Raw genomic sequence first — 18,086 nt, 5'->3', positions numbered from 1 at the left:
GACAGTGGTAATATCTGCTTCTTCTACGCCAGTGGTTCTCAATAAGGGGTCCAGGGCCCCCTGCGAGCCATGAGCATGTTTCAGGAAGACCGCCAAGCAGGGCCAGCATTAGACTTGCTAGGGCCCAGGGGAGAAAGTCGAAGCCCCACCGCATGGAGCTGAAGCCCGGGGCCCTGAGCTTTGCCACCCAGGATGGAAGCAAAAGCCTGAGCAATGTAGCTTTGTGGTGGATCCTGTGGCATGGGGCCTCAGGCAGTTGCCCTGCTTGGTACCCCCTAGTGCCGGCCCTGGCTTTTATATGCAGAAAAACAGTTGTTGTGGCACAGGTGGAGCTATGGAATTTTTATAGCATGTTGGGGTTGGGGCCTCAGAAAGAAAAAGGTTGAGAACCCCCGCCCTATGCCAAAATCTGACATGGAGGGAGATATCATTCATATCCACCTAACTGTAGTCTGAGACAGCCAGCAACCATGCCAGTTACAAGGTGAATAGCCATCCATAGAAGTGGACTAAGATTAGAGCTGGTTTAATGTTTCATTCACCCCACCTCTCCCTACCTACTTTTTTTAAAAATGAAAAGTGTTTTTTTTCCCTAAACTGATAATGTTCAGGAAAAACTTTTTTTTCCCCTTTCCAAAACTTTCTAGTATTTTTTGTCAAAAGGGAGAACTAGCATATGATGAGTGGGGGAAGGGGAGAGGGAAACAAAAGATTCACCATTTACAACCTCATTCGCATTTGCAATTTTAAATTATAGATAAAAGATAGTACCTAATTTGTTAGCATTGAAAACAGCACATTTATTAAATGCCCTTTTATTATGTATGTTAGGTCATGTTCACCCTCCCACAAAGTCCTTGTTCTAGTAAATACACTGCAGATGAGTGCTCCAGTTTATGGAATTTAATTTAACATGCTATACAAAACCTCATCACTAACTCAATACAGAGCTTTAAAACAAAACTGTCTACTTACTCCACTGCTGACTGGTCCAAAATTATGGCCAGAGGAATCTGGTTCTTCTAAATACAGAGTGTAAAAGTGTGGTCTATATCAAACAGCACCAAAAATGTAATATTTTACATACACATTGAAAAACAGTCCAGAAAAAATTTTAATTCAACAATGGATATTAAGTAATAGAAACAACTGTGCATCATTTAGTGAGGAAACATTTTAAAAGAAGGGAAAGAAATGGACAATTTGCTTAGAAACAGACTTGAAACAACTAATTTGTTGATCGTAAATGATCTGGGAAAAGGTGGTAAAATTTGCAAACAATACAAAATTACTCAAGATAGTTAAGTCCAAAGCAGACTGCCAGAGTTACAAAGAGATCTCATAAAACTGAGTGACTGGGCAGCAAAATGGCAGATGAAATTCAATGTTGATAAATGCAAAGTAATGCACATGGGAGAACATAATCCCAACTATCCATACAAAAATGATGGGATCTAAATTAGCTAGTACCACACAAGAAAGAGATCTTGGAGTCATCATAGACAGATCTCTGAAAACATCCGCAATGTGCAATGGCAGTCCAAAAAGTTAACAAAATGTTAGGAACCATTAGGCAAGGGATAAATAATAAGACAGAAAATATCACAATGCCACTACATAAATTCATGGTATGCCCACACCTTGAATACTTTGTGCAGTTCTGGTCACCCGCTTTCAAAAAGGATATATTAGAAATGGAATAAGTATGAAGAAGGGCAACAAAAATGACGAGGGGTATGGAACAGCTTCCATATGAGGAGAGATTAAAAAGACTTGGACTTTTCAGCTTGGAAAAGAGATGACTAAGGGGGGATATGACAGAGGTCTATAAAATCATGACTGGTGTGGAGAAAGTGAATAAGGAAGTGTTATTTACCCCTTCACATAACACAATGAAATTAATAAGCAGCGGGTTTAAAGCAAACAAAAAGGAACTATTTCTTCACACAATGCACAGTAAACCTATGGAAATTATTGACGGGGATGTTGCAAAGACAAAAAGTATAACTGGGTTCAAAAAAGAATTAGATAATTAGAATTAGATAGGTCCATCAATGGCTATTAGCCAAGATAGTCAGTGATGCAGTCCCATAAACCTTGGACTTCCAGATTCTGGGACTGGATAACAGGGGATGGATCATTTGATAATTGCCCTGTTCTGTTAATTTCCTCAGAAGGATCTGGCATTGCCATTGTCAGAAGACAGGATACAGCGATAGATGGACCATCGGTCTGACCCAGTATGGCCGTTCTTATGTTTTTGTGAAGTTATTGAAATAATGCAAACAAGGTATTATATTAAATATAAACAACATTTACATTGCATTGTATTTGTTAATAATTATTATTTCATTATTCTAACACTGGAAACAGGAGCTTTACATTTGAAATTTAATACTTACCTTTCATCTTTAGGTAACTGCAGCCAATGAAGAATAGCTATCACCCTTTCTTCAAATGGGATTGAACTGTATCAGAACAATACAATAGCAACTGTATTTCAAAGAACTGAAAATTATGTTCACGTGAATTACGAAATGTCTTCATTTCAACAAACATCATTGAAATCACTTGGCAACATTAAAGTTGGATATTCATTAAATATATCTAGATCAATTATTTGGAGTTACTACAATGATGGCAAATTTTACAAATACAAGGCTAAGGGTCTGATCTAAAGCCCACTGAAGTCAACAGGAGTCTCCAACTTCCATGAGTTTGCATAAGGCCCTAACTCTTGCCTGCCTTCCTCATACAAGCAGTTCTACTGATTTCTACTGAGTTCTACTGATTTCACCAGGCATGCTCACATAAGGGGAGAAGGATTTGTCCCATATACTGTATTTTTACAACCATCCTGGTGTTTATAATGTGAGCCCAGATGCCAAGTTTATAATGACCTTACATAGGTAAAATCTGGAATCAAAACTCTGAAGTAGACTGAATCATAGATTAGTATACACCCACTAAAAACAGCCTATATGTTACTGAGACAGCACCACTTCTTGCTGATGACAGTTGTAGCTTGAACAACACAATGCATTTCCAAGTGATCCTGTTCAACTAGCTGGAGAAACGTGTAGAATGTCCCACAAGCAACCAACAGTCAGAATCTATGTGACAAGAAAAATAGGACCTGAGAAGGAGGAGATTGAGATCTCAGGGAAGATTTTGATATTATTAATGATGATCCTCAAATGCACATAATTTTTCCACTGCAGAGAAATGTTTATTCATAGGTAGGATTAACAGTTGACAATGAAGGCTACTGCCTTACTGTGAAATACCTTGAAAACTTGCAATAATGTCAATTTGACAGTGAAATGTCTCCCATAACTACCTCATTACATAGTTTTTCAAGTACATAGACAATATCATGTAAAGATTTTCCCACTTCATGTAAGAGAAGAGCTCAGTTTGAGTGATCAACTTTGGTGCAAATATTTCACAAATACCTAGACTCTAAGTGTAAATAGAAGACATCAAAGCATCACCAGATTCAAATGGCAAATCTTTTGCATACCTCTTCTATAAACATACTTTTCCATACCATGTTATAGCATAATAGGTTCTTCAGCCAGTTATACAACATGCATCATGGAAAATGCAGGCTCTGACTAGTGGGATTCTGCTTTTAACGTGCAGAACTATATTAGTAAGCAGGAAGATATTTATCCTCTGACTGTCATCTATTGTTTTGTGAAAGCGGATCCAAGCTAGGAAAGGAAGCAGAACCAACCCTACATATTTTATTTCTCTCACACACATACACCCTAATTCAAGGGTAGTCAATGGGCAGATCACGAGCCAACTCTGGACCATCAGGTGCTTTTGAACAGACTTTGAAATCTTTTATTTATTATTATCATTGTTATTATTTTTGTATTATTTTCTCTGGAGTCTGGACCATGACCAAGACATTTGCACCTTGATATAAAATAATTGATTACCTCTCCCCTAATGTATTGCTCTACCGAAGGAACACACACACACACACACACAATGTTTTACATACCCATTGTACTTTCTATACAAGTCTGGAAAAGTTCCATTAATTCTCACATCTGATCCAGGCCAGAAGAATGTACCAGCTTTTAGACCTTGATGCATAGCTGTCAGCCAGATCTGTGGGATGAGGACAAGTATAATTATTTAGTGTTTGTCATAAAGCTCCAGCTCCTGGAGTTCTGTTATTTCATGAGAATTTCCACTTTATTTAAAAAAAACAAGTTCTAGCAGTCATGGTTGTGGAGAAAAGCTTGAAAAGGTGACCTGAGAATAACCTAAAGGTTCAAAACCCAAAAGCCAAATAACAAGAACCAAAAATGTATTTTTTAAAAAAACCTCATGATTTTTAATCCAAGATCATGATTTTTTGAGGCCCAACTCATGATTTTTGAATGTTTAGGTTGGCAATAATATGGCAAGTTGGGTGAAAAGAGGAAGCTGAAACTAAGTTGGGAGAAGATGGTAAATGGGAGACCTAGTGATGAGTAGCGTAGGCTGGAGGGGAGGAAGAAATGGCAAGAGATAGAGGATGGAGAGAGAAGAGTGAGAGACAGACACAAAAGCCAGAGAAATGGAAAAAAGAAAGGCAAAAACACACACAAACTGTTAGTTTTAGTTCTTTCTAATGAATTATTTCCCAGACAGAAAAAAGAAGAGGAGGAAGGGTGGGAATCTTTGGGTCACTGCAGCTAGAGTGTGTAAAAATGCTAGATGACTTTTCAAGCTCTGGGTATTCGAGGTATTGGGAAAGGCATCTTGGTACAGTCCCAACTAGTATCCACAGGGACCCTGGACTGGAACCATTCTACAGAATTATACTTTTTGGAGGGGGGCTAGAGAGGAGACAGAAAATGAATAATTAAAATGTTCTAAACTGGGGTAATTGCCATAAAAATCATATAAATAACATCATTAACAAAAATCCTGCCACCTTTTTTTCATTATTGCAGTTTACATGTAAACTATTTCAAATCCATTTTACAGCTGCAACAACGTAATCATGTAGTTATGCTGAGTGACAGCTTCTTGGCTACCTTGGAAATGCTCTCTGTAACTTTTTTCAGAGTGGTAGGTGTGTTAGTCTGTATCAGCAAAAACAACGACACATTCTTGTGGCACCTTAGAGACTAACAAATTTATTTGGGCATAAGCTTTTGTGGGCTAGAACCCACTTCATCAGATGCATGAAGTGAAAAATATAAGAGCAGGTATAAATACATGAAAGGGTGGGGGTTGCTTCACCAAGTGTGAGGTCAGTCTAATGAAATAAATCAATTAATAGCAGGGTACCAAGGGAGGAAAAATAACTTTTGAAGTGGTAAGAGAGTGGCCCATTACAGACAGTTGACAAGAAGGTGTGAGTAACAATAGGGAGAAATTAGTATTGGGGAAATTAAGTTTAGGTTTTGTAATGACCCAACCACTCCCAGTCCGGGTTCTAGCCCACGAAAGCTTATGCCCATATAAATTTGTTAGTCCCTAAAGTGCCACAAGGACTCCTCGTTGTTTTCTCTGTAACACTGTTTCTCAGTAGCATCATTTTCCTGAGAAATAACTAAACAACACAACCACTATTTCTTGTGTTTCATAGCAGTATATTAGTTATTAATACTTACAGGTTGTCCTTGGTACCACTGCGGATTAAACTTCTCTGCATTTTTAAGTGTGAAGGAAACATTTCTATGGGGATCGTAGATCTTGTTATCAATTATACCATGGGATTCTGGATACAGCCCCTACAATTAAAATTGCATCATTGTATAAAAAAGAAAATCCTTTTTATAGAAATCCTTATATACATGTCACTATAAATGCTATAAGTCACAGAATGTTCTAACAGGGTCACATTTCACTGCTACAAAGATCAAATACAGATTGACACTTCTGAAAGGTAATGCTGTATTTTTCAGACTTTGGGTAAGTGGATGCAAGTCTATTGACTTACGCTAAGTCTGAATTTGGCTTGACCTCTTCTGGCTGAATTTGCAGCCTACTTGCTCTAGTTTTCTCTTATGCTCTTTTAGAGGCATTTAGGCAAAACAGAGACTAAATGGATGGCATAACCTTAGCCTGACATCTTAAGAGTAGCACAGCTGGTTTGCCACAGAATGGGATGGCCTTCAAGAAGCAGTTGGGCGGATCCCCACCTGTGATTAGATGCCTCCATAAGATAACAGACCTACAAGTAGCTCAATGGTGGGGCGTGGGGAGCTTCAAGGAGTAGGGAGGCTTCTGAGGAGACCCTGTGACAGGGAAAGGAGCCGGAAGGGTGCTTACCACTCCAGCTAGGTGAAAGACCAGGCTAGGGATACCTGCTGTGTGCCTGGTTTACCTATTTTGATTGATGTTGAACTATGTTTGTGATTGAATAAATACATGCCTCAAAAAAAGGAATGGAATAGTGACAGTGGGGAGCTTTATTTACACACTATTTGGAGAGTTAGTTCCCCAGCTTTCATAAGAGTGGGAGAACTGAGGCAGAGGATAGTCTGATGCCAGGTTAGGGGAGACCCCATTACATGGTGGTAGAGCAAAACTCTTTCTACCAAGTCACCTCTTCAAATTTGGGAGTGTGTGTCTTGGGGAGAAAGGGGCATTAAACAACTTTTTTAAAAATAAGTAGAGATCCAGAGACTGTGCACATAACAGCATCCACTGTCATGCCACTCAAACAGGCAACAGCACTGATGAGTCAGGAGCAGAAGGTAGTGAGGTTGTGATTATATCAATCTTAATTTGAGTTCTAAACTCTTTGACCATGAAGCTTATGGGAGTCTGCTGATATATCATAGAAGGCATTAAGACACAATCCAGTTTTGGAAGCTTTTTTTTTTTTTTTTTTTAAACGGTTTATTTTCTCCTGTATATATTCAAGATGGGAGAAACCTTAGAGATCAGCTGTTTGTGACACCTTCCACCCTTGGGCTGCTTCTGAATCAGATTTGAATCCCATACAGCCTTAGATCTCCTCATACCTTCAAAACTCAAGAGATTTTCAGATTGCTGGTTCCATTTCAGACCTCATCTATGTCTACTTAATGTCACAATTTCTGTTCCATGGGTGGGGCATAAGGCACATATCTTCCCAAAGAAAAGGAATGAGAAAAGAACCTAGCTTGCTTCCACCCCACTGGCCAAAACTGTGATTCAGCGGATTATGCCAGATTCACACCAATGCACAAAGTGAAGAAGCATACCAATTTATAATGCCACAGGAATTCTTACACCTGGTATTGGATACTTTTTTATTAATTATCAGGATCAAGTTAATCTAACCAGGCATAAGTAGTCTTTATACAGTGATTGTCACACATTAAGCCATCTTAGCATGAAGAGAAAAGAAGAAAAGTGTGGAATCTACATTTTTATAGTCCTGTGGGAAATCTTAAGTATTGTTCTTGTTGGGTTTAATAATCCACAAATCCTGTTTCCCCCGGAATTGATTAAATTCAGAACAATGTATCTTTTAGAGAGAAAAACACAGAAGTTCTTACTGTGACAATGGTGTAGTGATTGGGGAATGTTTTTGTTGGATACACTGGTCTCATGTTGGGAGTGTATGTTCCACATTTTTCTAAGGGGAAAAATGTAAAGTTATAAGAGTGAAAAAAATTCACAAGACTTAACTATATATACATTCAGTTTTAAAAATCACACCCCTCTAGAGTTTACACTCTGCAACATTCTAGAATTCATACAGTAAACTCCTCGCTTAACGTTGTAGTTATATTCCTGAAAAGTGCGACTTTAAGCAAAATGATGTTAAGCAAATCCAATTTCCCCATAAGAATTAATGTAAATGGGTTGAGGGGGGTTAGGTCCCAAGAAAATTTTTTTTCACTAGACCAAAAACTATTATAACATACATACATACATATATATATATACACACACACACATACACACACACAGAGTATAAGTTTTAAACAAACAATTTAATATTGTACACAGCAATGATGATTGTGAAGCTTGGTGGAAGTGGTGAAGTTAGAGGGTGGAAGAGGGTGCGATATTTCCCAGAGAATGCCTTACTGCTAAATAATAGAATAGCATTCAGCTGAGCCCTCAAGGGTTAACACGCTCATACTGTACAAGGCAGCACAAATGGAAGGAGGGGAGACAGCATGGCAGACAGAGACAGAGAAAAACACCCTGTGTGTGGGAGAGAAAGAGAGATGCACATTGCCCCTTTAAGTATGCTGACCCCACTCTAAGTACATTGCCTTTAAAAAGATCAGGAAGTTGAGACAGCAGCTGCGGCCAGCAAGCTCTCTCCATCCTGAGCCCTGTCCTGTCCCCACTCTGCTGTATATGAAGAAGGGGTAAGCGGGGGGGGGGGGGCGCAGGAGTAGGGGGGACGAGACACCCTGATATAAGCCTTCCTCTTCCCCACTCCCCTGCACAGCAAGCAGGAGACTCCCGGGAGCAGCTCCAAGGCAGAAGGCAGGAGCAGCGCATGTCAGTGGTGGGAGGACAGCTGAACTGCTAGCAATTGGTAGCCTGCTGGGTAGCTGCTGCACAGAGAACTTAGGAGAGCAGGAAGCTGATAGGGGGCTGCCGGTCCACCCTGGTTCCAAGCCCCCACCAACTAGCTGCAATGGGCTGCTCTTCCCGCAAGCAGTGGGCAAAGCAGCCAGCTGCCAAACAACATTATAAGAGAGCACTGCAAAACTTTAAACAGGCATGTTCCCTAATTGATCAGCAACATAACAATGAAACAACGTTAACCGGGATGGCTTTAAATGAGGAGTTACTGTACTTATGTCAGAAATGAACAAGTCACATTTGATTTAACAGCTAGTGGTAGAAATGCATTCTAGATATTCCTTATGGAGCAGATCTTTAACCACTGAAGTCCATGGGCACAGAATCAGGCCTTTTGAACAATACCTGGTGCAGATGTATACAGGAATGACTACAGAATTTATGCTGTTCCAATTAGAACACCAAACTGGCAGCTGGTGAGAGTGCTGTGCAGTGTGAGCACTAGTAATGATTTCAGTCTGGGAGTTCCCAGAAGCAAAGTAGCTTTTGACTGAGGGCTATAAATGCTGTCTTGCCCCAGTTCTCTTAAGGGTATGTGACAAATTGCTATTTACTTTGCTTTTAGTTTATATACACATCCCATAAAAGGGAGTGTTTATCATGTTCTCTAGGCATAACCTCAAACTTATGTTCTTGCCAAAGAATTGCAGGTCTCTTTAAAAAAAAAAAAAAATCACTGACAATATATATTAGAATGAAAAATCATTCATGTTTGGCCAAAATGGTAAAATTTGGATTCTTTAAGCAAGTTGCCCAAATCCAAACTCAAGCACCTAAATAGGTGTTCTCTTCTTCTGAAAATTAGGACAATAACCCTCACTAAAGTATAAAAAAATACCACACAAAGACCAAAAGTTTTGTGTAAAGCAGGAGTCAGCATCCTTTCAGAAATGGTGTGCTGAGAGCTTCATTTATTCACTCTAATTAAAGGTTTTGCCTGCCAGTAATACATTTTAATGTTTTTAGAAGGTCTCTTTCTATAAGTCTAAAATATATAACTAAACTATTGTTGTATGTAAGATAAATAAGGTTTTTAAAATGTTTATGAAGTTTAGTTTAAAATTAAATTAAAATGCAGCGCCCCCCTCGGACCAGTGACCAGGACCCAGGCAGCGTGAGTGCCACTGAAAATCAGCTTGCATGCCATGCCATAGGTTGCCTACTCCTGGTGCAAAGGATAAAGATAAGCATAAAGTTAATGATTCATTAGATTGATTTTCTGCTCTGTAATCTATGCATGCACTTTGGATCATTCTCTCCCATATGTTCAGTATAGTATAGATGTTGGCAGAGTTTAAGAAATCTTTATAACCAACATGTTATTTTGCTACGTCAGCTGAACCTGATCTAAGACACATTGAATCCACTGGAAAAAGTCTTGTGTTGCTTTCAGTAGGCTACGGACTAGGCACCAACTGGAGAAAAACAAATTTAGATAAAATAAGAACAGGCCAAACCCTCTCCTAAAATTCATAATATTCCCTTTTTAAAGTATAATAAAAGGCATCCTCCCTACCAAGTCTTTCTGGTGCTCTGGGACATAGCGACCCCTTCAAGCATTTCCAAACTTGTTGTCCTAGCTATCTCCCCAGATGCTATTTTCCTAAAGCCTGAAAATATAAATCTTGAGAATTTGTTAACCAAAATCCATGGGGATTTTGGCAGGCACTTTACTTTGTCTTCTAGTCTACTTGGCTCACTTCCCATATTTCAAAGCCAGATAAAGGTGAAGACAAAAAGAGGATTTGTTTGAAAATTGGTGTATTGAAGAGCCAAAAGAAATCTGCAACCCCCTTTTCCCAAACCAAAATGTACATGTGACAGAGTGGGATATATCTGGGTCAAACTGTGAACTCCAATTTGTCACCTCCATTTCGGATTAGGACATCCATTTTTTGTTATATGATGAACTTGTGTCTAACCTTGCTCAAAGAAAGCTTATTGCAATGTATTCTAGTAAGCTACCCTGCCCAGGAAAGATGTGATCTCTAATAATCCATCAAGACAACAATCTACAGCCATTGAGGGTCTTTCAATTACCAGACCATTGCCAAGGAACAATGGACTATCTACACAAAAGCCCAGAGGGGTTAAGGAATAAGCATACCAATGGAGCGCATGGCCAAAAAGGAAGCAAGACTTTATAAAAGAGGGCTTCTCTGTGAGTAGGGCCATCTATCACCACATGCAAGAAGACTGCTGGAGGAAGAGGAAATCTGGCTAGCCTGAAATGCAGACAAGACCTCAGACTCACAGAAGGGGTGAGATCAATCTAGGGGAAAGTGCATCTCAGACTTATGAATTTGCAAAGATTTGTCACTTTAGTGCTGTTAAAGAGTAAAGTGACTGTGGTTAAGAAATTTCTCTGCTAAGTCTGTGTTCTTTGCCTTTCTGCCATGTTGTCCTGTGATGGCTAAACTAGAAGCCAAAGTGCCCATAGCTAGGTGGAACTCTGAGGGAATGTGTTCAAGTAACTAGGAGGCCTGGGAGGTCTGAGGCAGTAGTCCCAGGATCTGGGGTGACTGGAATGTGGAGTCCCATGTCCTAAGAAAGGCTCAGAAAAAAGGTTAGAGCCTGGGTGTATGCCCTCGAGACCAGAACTAGGAACAATGACTAGACTCAACCAAGACCCAGTTGGCTTAGTAACACATGGACCTAGCATTTGTGTCCACACACAACAGACTGGTGACCATCCAGAAAGACTGGGCCAAACTGTAGCAATACACACTTCTGGAAGACCTCTGAATGCCAGCCCCTTACCTCTCACACCTTAAAGGTGGAGGGTCAGGATGATGGCAGCCCTCCACCACGGGGTATGTATTATGGAAAGAAACTATAGTTATTGTTTTGCTTAGTTAAATTTGTCTGATGAATTTTGGTGGTTTTTTTATTGTGATTTTTTCCCCATCATTTAACCAGTATTATAAATGAATGTGTCCTGCAAATGAAGTGCATCTGACAATTTCCCATCAATTGTGAAGCAATTTATTCATTGTTTTTTTAATATTCTACCTGAAACAGATATTTTTCACCATTTCTTCCTCTAATATATCATAAGTTGCTGGCTGTCCAGCAGGGAATTTAGGCCCTCATCTTGCAAACACTTATCCACATGCTTAACTTTATGACATCAGTAGTCCCACTGACATCGGCAGCACAATACACTGTAAAGTTAGGCACATGCATAAGGGTTCTCTGGATCAGGACCCTAGAATGGCTAGTGTTGATGAATTGCTATTTATGTTCCAGTGTCAGACTGATATTGGTTCAAGAAAAGGAGCAGAATTGCAGCCGCTTATCTTTATGAACAAAAACTGTGTTTTATGTTTGTAATTATACATATTTTAATAAAATCTTAGTTAAAAAATAAAGTGGAAAAAAATTGATGTTTTTCCCCATGTCTAACAATGAATGCTATAGAGACATTGTTCTGTGGGGGATTCTAATGACTCCAATTTGGCTATTTAAATCCTAACTCTTAAGTGGAATGAACAGGAATTTTATATTCATGGGTCCCAGTCCTGCAAATACATATGCATGAGTAGTTCCAATAGTACTACTGACCTGCATAGTTACTCCAGTGTGCTACTATTTGCCAGTTCAGAGGCTATGTGGTGCTTTAATTTATTAAGTGTGCTATGAAAATAAGTTAGCAACATATTGATTTACAATATTAAATGACAATAATTTACATATAGCACCTACCATTCCAGAATGTTTAATTACAAACTATAGGCCAAAATCAAAGGGCACTTAAATTAATGGGATTCTTGCCATTGACATCTATGGCTTTCATCAGGCTTCAGTCCTTTGACTAAATCATCGGGAGGATGAGGAGTCATTGTGCTATAACAGCGGTAGATGAAGACACTCTGCCAGAATTCCTCTAAGGGCCCACAGTTGTGCACACTACATCAGGAGCTTCAAACTTTGCAAAGGTCCATCATGTATTTCCTCTCTCGTGCTGGCCCAGCTCTGCTCATCACTGTGGATGTGAGGCCTGTTTACCCCAGCTTCATCCCCCTTTGGATTAGATAGTGCTACTGCTGACTCCAGGCTAGCACAGGGTTTGCACTCCCTTTCCATACTGTGGCTGTCCTCTGCACAGGACATGAAGGAGAGGCTAACGCTCCTTGCATCATAGCCTATTCTCCTTGTGCCCCATGCACTGACAGCCAAAATTGGGCTATATTTCCACATACCAGCATGTACATACCATAAATCATTTAACCTGCAAATTAAATGCAGGCAAATTAAATGCAAAGGTGTCTATCGCTGAACAATATCCCCACTATTTTACATAATAGGATGTGACTTCAGCTGGTCACAACATTTCCAACTAAATGAAATTTCATCAAAGCCAAAATATTATCAGTTTTAAAGTTTTCATTGGTAAGGTTTTTCAGGTCCAAGGGTCTCTGGTCCAAAGTGACCAGAGACAGACTAACTCTTGCCCTTGCTAGCTTGGTGGCATGGCACCGGTCTGGGATGTGGGAGACCCAACTTCAAGCCTGCCCTGTCTGATTCAGAGTGATCTGGTATGAAAAGCACTGCTCTGAGTCAGGCAGAGCAAGCTCAAACCTGGATCACCCACATCTCAAGCCAGTGCCCATGTCACTAGACTAGAGAATGTGAAAGTTAGTCTCTCTCATCAGGAGTTCCTTGTATTTTAAAAAAAGCTCAGTTTTTAATAAAATATGGACTTTTTGACATAATTATATTTCATTAAAGTGTTTGAAAGATTTTGATTTGGTTCACTAAAAAATTAAAACAAATTTTCAAAACTTTGAAGTTGCTGTGCTATGGAATTGTCATCCTCCAGACAGCTCTAGTTGTGATGAAGATCATAGAACCATAGAATTGGAAGGGACCTTGAGAGGTTATCTAGTCCAGTCCCCTGCACTCGTGACAGGGCTGATTATTTAGACCATTCCTGACAGGTTTTTATCTAACATGCTCTTAAAAATCTCCAATGATGGAGTTTCCACAACTTCTCTAGGCAACGTATTCCAGTGCTTAACCATCCTGACAGTTAGGAAGTGTTTCTTAATGTCCAACCTAAACTGCCCTTGCTGCAGTTTAAGCCCATTGCTTCTTGTCCTACTTCAGCAGTTAAGAAAAAAAAATTCTTCCTCCTCCTTGTAACAACCTTTTACATACTTGAAAACTGTTATGTCCTCTTTCAGTCTTCTCTTCTCCATACTAAACAAACCCAATTTTTTCAATCTCCCCTCATAGATAGGTTTTCTAAACCTTTAATCACTTTTGTTCCTCTTCTCTAGATTCTCTCCAATTTGTCCACATCCTTCCTGAAATGTGGTGCCCAGAACTGGACACAATACTCCAGCTGAGGCCTAATCAGCGCAGAGTAGAGCAGAAGAATTACTTCTCATGTCTTGCTTACAACACTCCTGCTAATACATCCTACAATGATGGTTGCTTTTTTTGAAACAGTATTACACTTTGACTCATATTTAGCTTGTGATCCACTATGACTCCCAGACCCCTTTCCACAGTACTCCTTCCTAGGCAGTCATTTCCCATTTTTCATGTGTGCAACTGATTGTTCCTTCCTGAATGGAGTACTTTACATTTGTCCTTATTGAATTTCATCCTATTTACTTTGGACCATTTCTCCAGTTTGTCCAGATCATTTTGAATTTTAATCCTATCCTCCAAAGCACTTGCAACCCCTCCCAGCTTGATATCATCCACAAATGTTATAAGAGTACTCTCTATGCCATTATCTAAATCATTGATGAATATATTGAACAGAACCGGACCCAGAACTGATCCCTGTGGGACTCCACTCGTTATACACTTCCAGCATGACTGTGAACCACTGATAACTATGCTCTGGGAATGGTTTTCCAACCAGTTTTGCACCCTCCTTATAGTAGTTCCATCTAGGTTTAATTTCCCTAGTTTATTTATGAGAAGGTCATGCGGGACAATATCAAAAGCTTTACTAAACTCAAGATATACTACACCTACCACTTCTCCCCCACCCCACCCTCCACGCATCCACAAGGCTTGTTACTCTGTCAAAGAAAGCTATCAGGTTGGTTTGACATATTTTTGACAAATCCATGCTGATGGTTACTTATCACATTGTTATCTTCTAGATGTTTGCAAGCTGATTGCTTAATTGCTTGCTCCATTATCTTTCTGGGTACAGAAGTTAAGCTGATTGGTCTGTAATTCCCTGGGTTGTTCTTATTTCCCCTTTTTATAGATAGGCACTATATGTACCTTTTCCAGTCTTCTGGAATCTCTCCCATCTTCCATGACTTCTCAAAGATAATCACTATGGCTCAGATATCTCCTCAGTCAGCTCCTTGAGTATTCTAGGATGCATTTCATCAGGCCCTGGTGACTTAAAGTCATCTAATTTGTCCAATTTTTAACTTGTTCTTTTAGCCTCTTCTGATCCTACCTCATTTTCATTGGCATTCACTACATTAGACATCCAATCACCACCAACCTTCTTGGTGAAAACCAAAACAAAGAGTCATTAAGGACCTTTCACATTTCCTGTTGTTATTTTTCCCCACTTATTGAGTAACGAGCCTACCCTGTCCTTGGTCTTCCTCTTGCTTCTGATGTATTTGTAGAAAGTTTTCTTGTTCCCCTTTATGTCTCTAGCTAGTTTGATCTCATTTTGTGCCTTGTCCTTTCTAATTTTGTCCCTACATACTTGTGTTATTTGTTTAAATTCATCCCTTGTAACTTGACCTAGTTTTCACTTTTTGTAGGACTCTTTTGATTTTTAGATCATTGAAGATCTCCTGGTTAAGACAAGGTGGTTTCTTGCCATACTTCCTAAATTCCTACACACAGTGGGATAGTTTGCTCCTGTGCCCTTAATAATGTCTCTTTGAAAACCTGCCAATGGTCTTCTATTGTTTTTCCCCTTAGACTTGGTTTCCATGGGATCTTACCTACCAACTCCCTGAGTTTGCTAAAGTCTCCCTTCTTGAAATCCATTGTCTTTATTTTGTTGTTCTCCCTCCTACCATTCCTTAGAATCATGAACTCTATCATTTCATGATCACTTTCACACGTTACCTTCCACTTTCAAATTCTTAACCAGTTCCTCCCTATTTGTCAAAATCAAATCTAGAATAGCCTCTCCCCTGGCAGCTGTCTCCACCTTCTCAAATAAAAAATTGCCTGCAATACATTCCAATAACTTGTTGATAATCTATGCCCTGCTGTGTTGTTTTCCTAACAGACGTCTGGGTAGCTAAAGTCCCCCATCACCACCAAGCTTTGGATGATTTTGTTAGCTGTTTAAAAAAAATCTCATTCACCTCTTCTTCCTGGTTAGGTGGTCTGTAATAGACCCCTACCGTGACATCACTTGTTTTTTACCCCTTTTATCCTTACCCAGAGACTTTCACCAAGTCTATCTCCTATTTCCATCTCAATCTCAGTCCAAGCGTATACATTTTTAATATATAAAGGAGAGAATGTTTTCATTGTTATTTTTAGATAAACAGAATGTAGTCACTCCAGAATGCAATTTGGATAGCACAGCAAACCTGACATTGCTACTCAGGCAAGAAGTACCATGGAATTTTTACAAGTGGTCAAGAGTTTGGTTGTATGCCTTATGTTTAAATTATCCTTATAGTTATAAGAGATAAAAACTTTGGACTTTAAAAAAAAAGAAAAACAACTAAAAATTTATATTCAGTAAAACATCACAAAACCTGTTGAAAAAAAGCACTAAGACTATGGCCATTTCTAGTCACTCAATCATTTAACAAAATGAAACTCCTCCCTCAAATGTCATCATTTTCCTACTCCATTCATCAGCTCTTGCATTTTATTAGTCATTTCTCATATTTTCTCCACCACACTTTCCTTCTCAAAATATTGAAATACTTTCTACCCCTCTTTCCATTATTTTGTCACCTCCCCATCTAAATACAAGTCACTCTGCAGGCTGAATCATACTTTAGAAATGGTATGGAGTCAAAACATCACATCTAACTGCTTTTTTATTTTGCAAAATTATCACTGTTTACCCACAGAAAAGGCTGCTCAACCATTTTCAGTCCTTATTGAGAGCCCAAAGAATACTTGGCCAGCTCCTGGTGAAGTGTTTAAAAGAGTTCTCCTTGTATTCTTAAAACAATGGACAGCTTAGATTTTTCTAATGAAGTGTCATGTTATTGCTTAGACAGAGAATCTACTCACGTAATTTGCTAATAACAGGAAGAAGTCCACTCCAGGTATGCAAATACTCTGCTCTGAAGCCATCCAAAGAAAACAACAAAACTGGGGGTTTTGCAAACCTGAACAATTAGAAATAAGAGAGTTAAAAGAAAAATATGGAATTTAATATCTTTACTCTGCTTTTTCAGTGTAAAGAGCTAAACAGATACTCAGTGTTCACAATTACAGCTAGGCAGAAATTTTTCAAAGTTTGTTTGCTGAAAAATGGAGTTCCAGTTGACCAGAAACTACTCATAAATTTGACCTGAGAGTTTCTGCTGGAGAAAAATTCTTCAAGGTCAGCAAAGTTTGTCTTTCAGCTCTTTTATAAGGTTTAGCCCAATGGTTAACATACTTGCCTGGGCCATGAGAAATGGGGCAGAGACTTGAACTCAGATCTTCCCGGCCAGCACTCTAACAACCAGGCTGTAAGTCATTCTACATTTAATTGATCGCTCTCACTCCTGTTGGAGCTGGTCAACTTTGGCCATGGCTACACTGGCGCTTTACAGCGCTGCAACTTTCGCGCTCAGGTGTGCAAAAAGAACACCTCCCTGAGTGCTGCAAGATACAGCGCTGTGAAGCCTCAGTGTAAACAGCGCTGCAAGCTACACCCGTAGAGGATGTGGAGTACGTGCAGCGCTGGGAGAGCTCTCTCCCAGCGCTGGTGCTGCGACCACACTCGCACTTCAAAGCACTGCCGCGGCAGCACTGCCACGGTAGTGCTTTGCAGTTTCAAGTGCAGCCATACCATGTGTATAAATACTTAAAAGTCAATTGTGCCAAATAGCAAGAACAACTCTATAGCCTGGCAATTAAGGAACTCACCTTGGAGATAAGAGATGTGGATTCAAATCCCTTCTCTGAATCAGCCAGAGAAAAGATTGGTATTTACATATCTTGCTCCCTTGAGCTAGCCTAACCTGAAATGTAAGGATATCTGACACATTCTTTCTCCACCACCACAGGAAAAGACAAGGATTTTTCTTTTCAAAAGAAAATAATTTATCCTTTTGCATAAATCATGTAGGCCCAGATCCTGCAGAGACTTCAGTACATGCTTAAATCTAAGTATGTGATCAGTCCCGTTGAAGTCTATGGGATTAGTCAGGTGAGCAATGTTAAGCACATGCTTAAGTATTTGTAGGATCAGAGCCTTGTTCTACTCTGGACCATCAGAACCCACCCAATGCAACCCAAAACAAAGAATTAAGAGTGATTTAAAAGCACAAAATTTGCAAGTAGGACAAGGAAACACCAATTAAGTATCGGTACATTAGGAAACACTCAAAATACAAAAAAGTCCAGTT

At 39.4% G+C, this 18,086-nt stretch overlaps 1 protein-coding gene across 3 annotated transcripts in view; it reads right to left on the bottom strand.

Annotated features, from left to right (window-relative positions):
* Nucleotides 1-18,086, bottom strand: part of ENPP1 (ectonucleotide pyrophosphatase/phosphodiesterase 1) — an 81,043-nt gene that overhangs the window by 24,011 nt on the left and 38,946 nt on the right. For all 3 annotated transcript variants that reach the window (XM_032800781.2, XM_032800783.2, XM_032800782.2), the window contains exons 6-11: nt 16,759-16,856; nt 7,503-7,582; nt 5,625-5,744; nt 4,016-4,125; nt 2,403-2,468; nt 976-1,048 (exon numbers count right to left, since the gene is read on the bottom strand). In XM_032800781.2, the coding sequence (XP_032656672.1) occupies nt 976-1,048; nt 2,403-2,468; nt 4,016-4,125; nt 5,625-5,744; nt 7,503-7,582; nt 16,759-16,856 (547 nt within the window). The remainder of the gene's footprint in view (nt 1-975; nt 1,049-2,402; nt 2,469-4,015; nt 4,126-5,624; nt 5,745-7,502; nt 7,583-16,758; nt 16,857-18,086) is intronic.

This window comes from Chelonoidis abingdonii, chromosome 3 (genome assembly GCF_003597395.2).
Source record: "Chelonoidis abingdonii isolate Lonesome George chromosome 3, CheloAbing_2.0, whole genome shotgun sequence".
Classification (NCBI taxonomy): Eukaryota; Metazoa; Chordata; order Testudines; family Testudinidae; genus Chelonoidis; species Chelonoidis abingdonii.
Note: the sequence above shows the minus strand (reverse complement) of the source record. Positions and strands in the feature narration are given on the sequence as shown.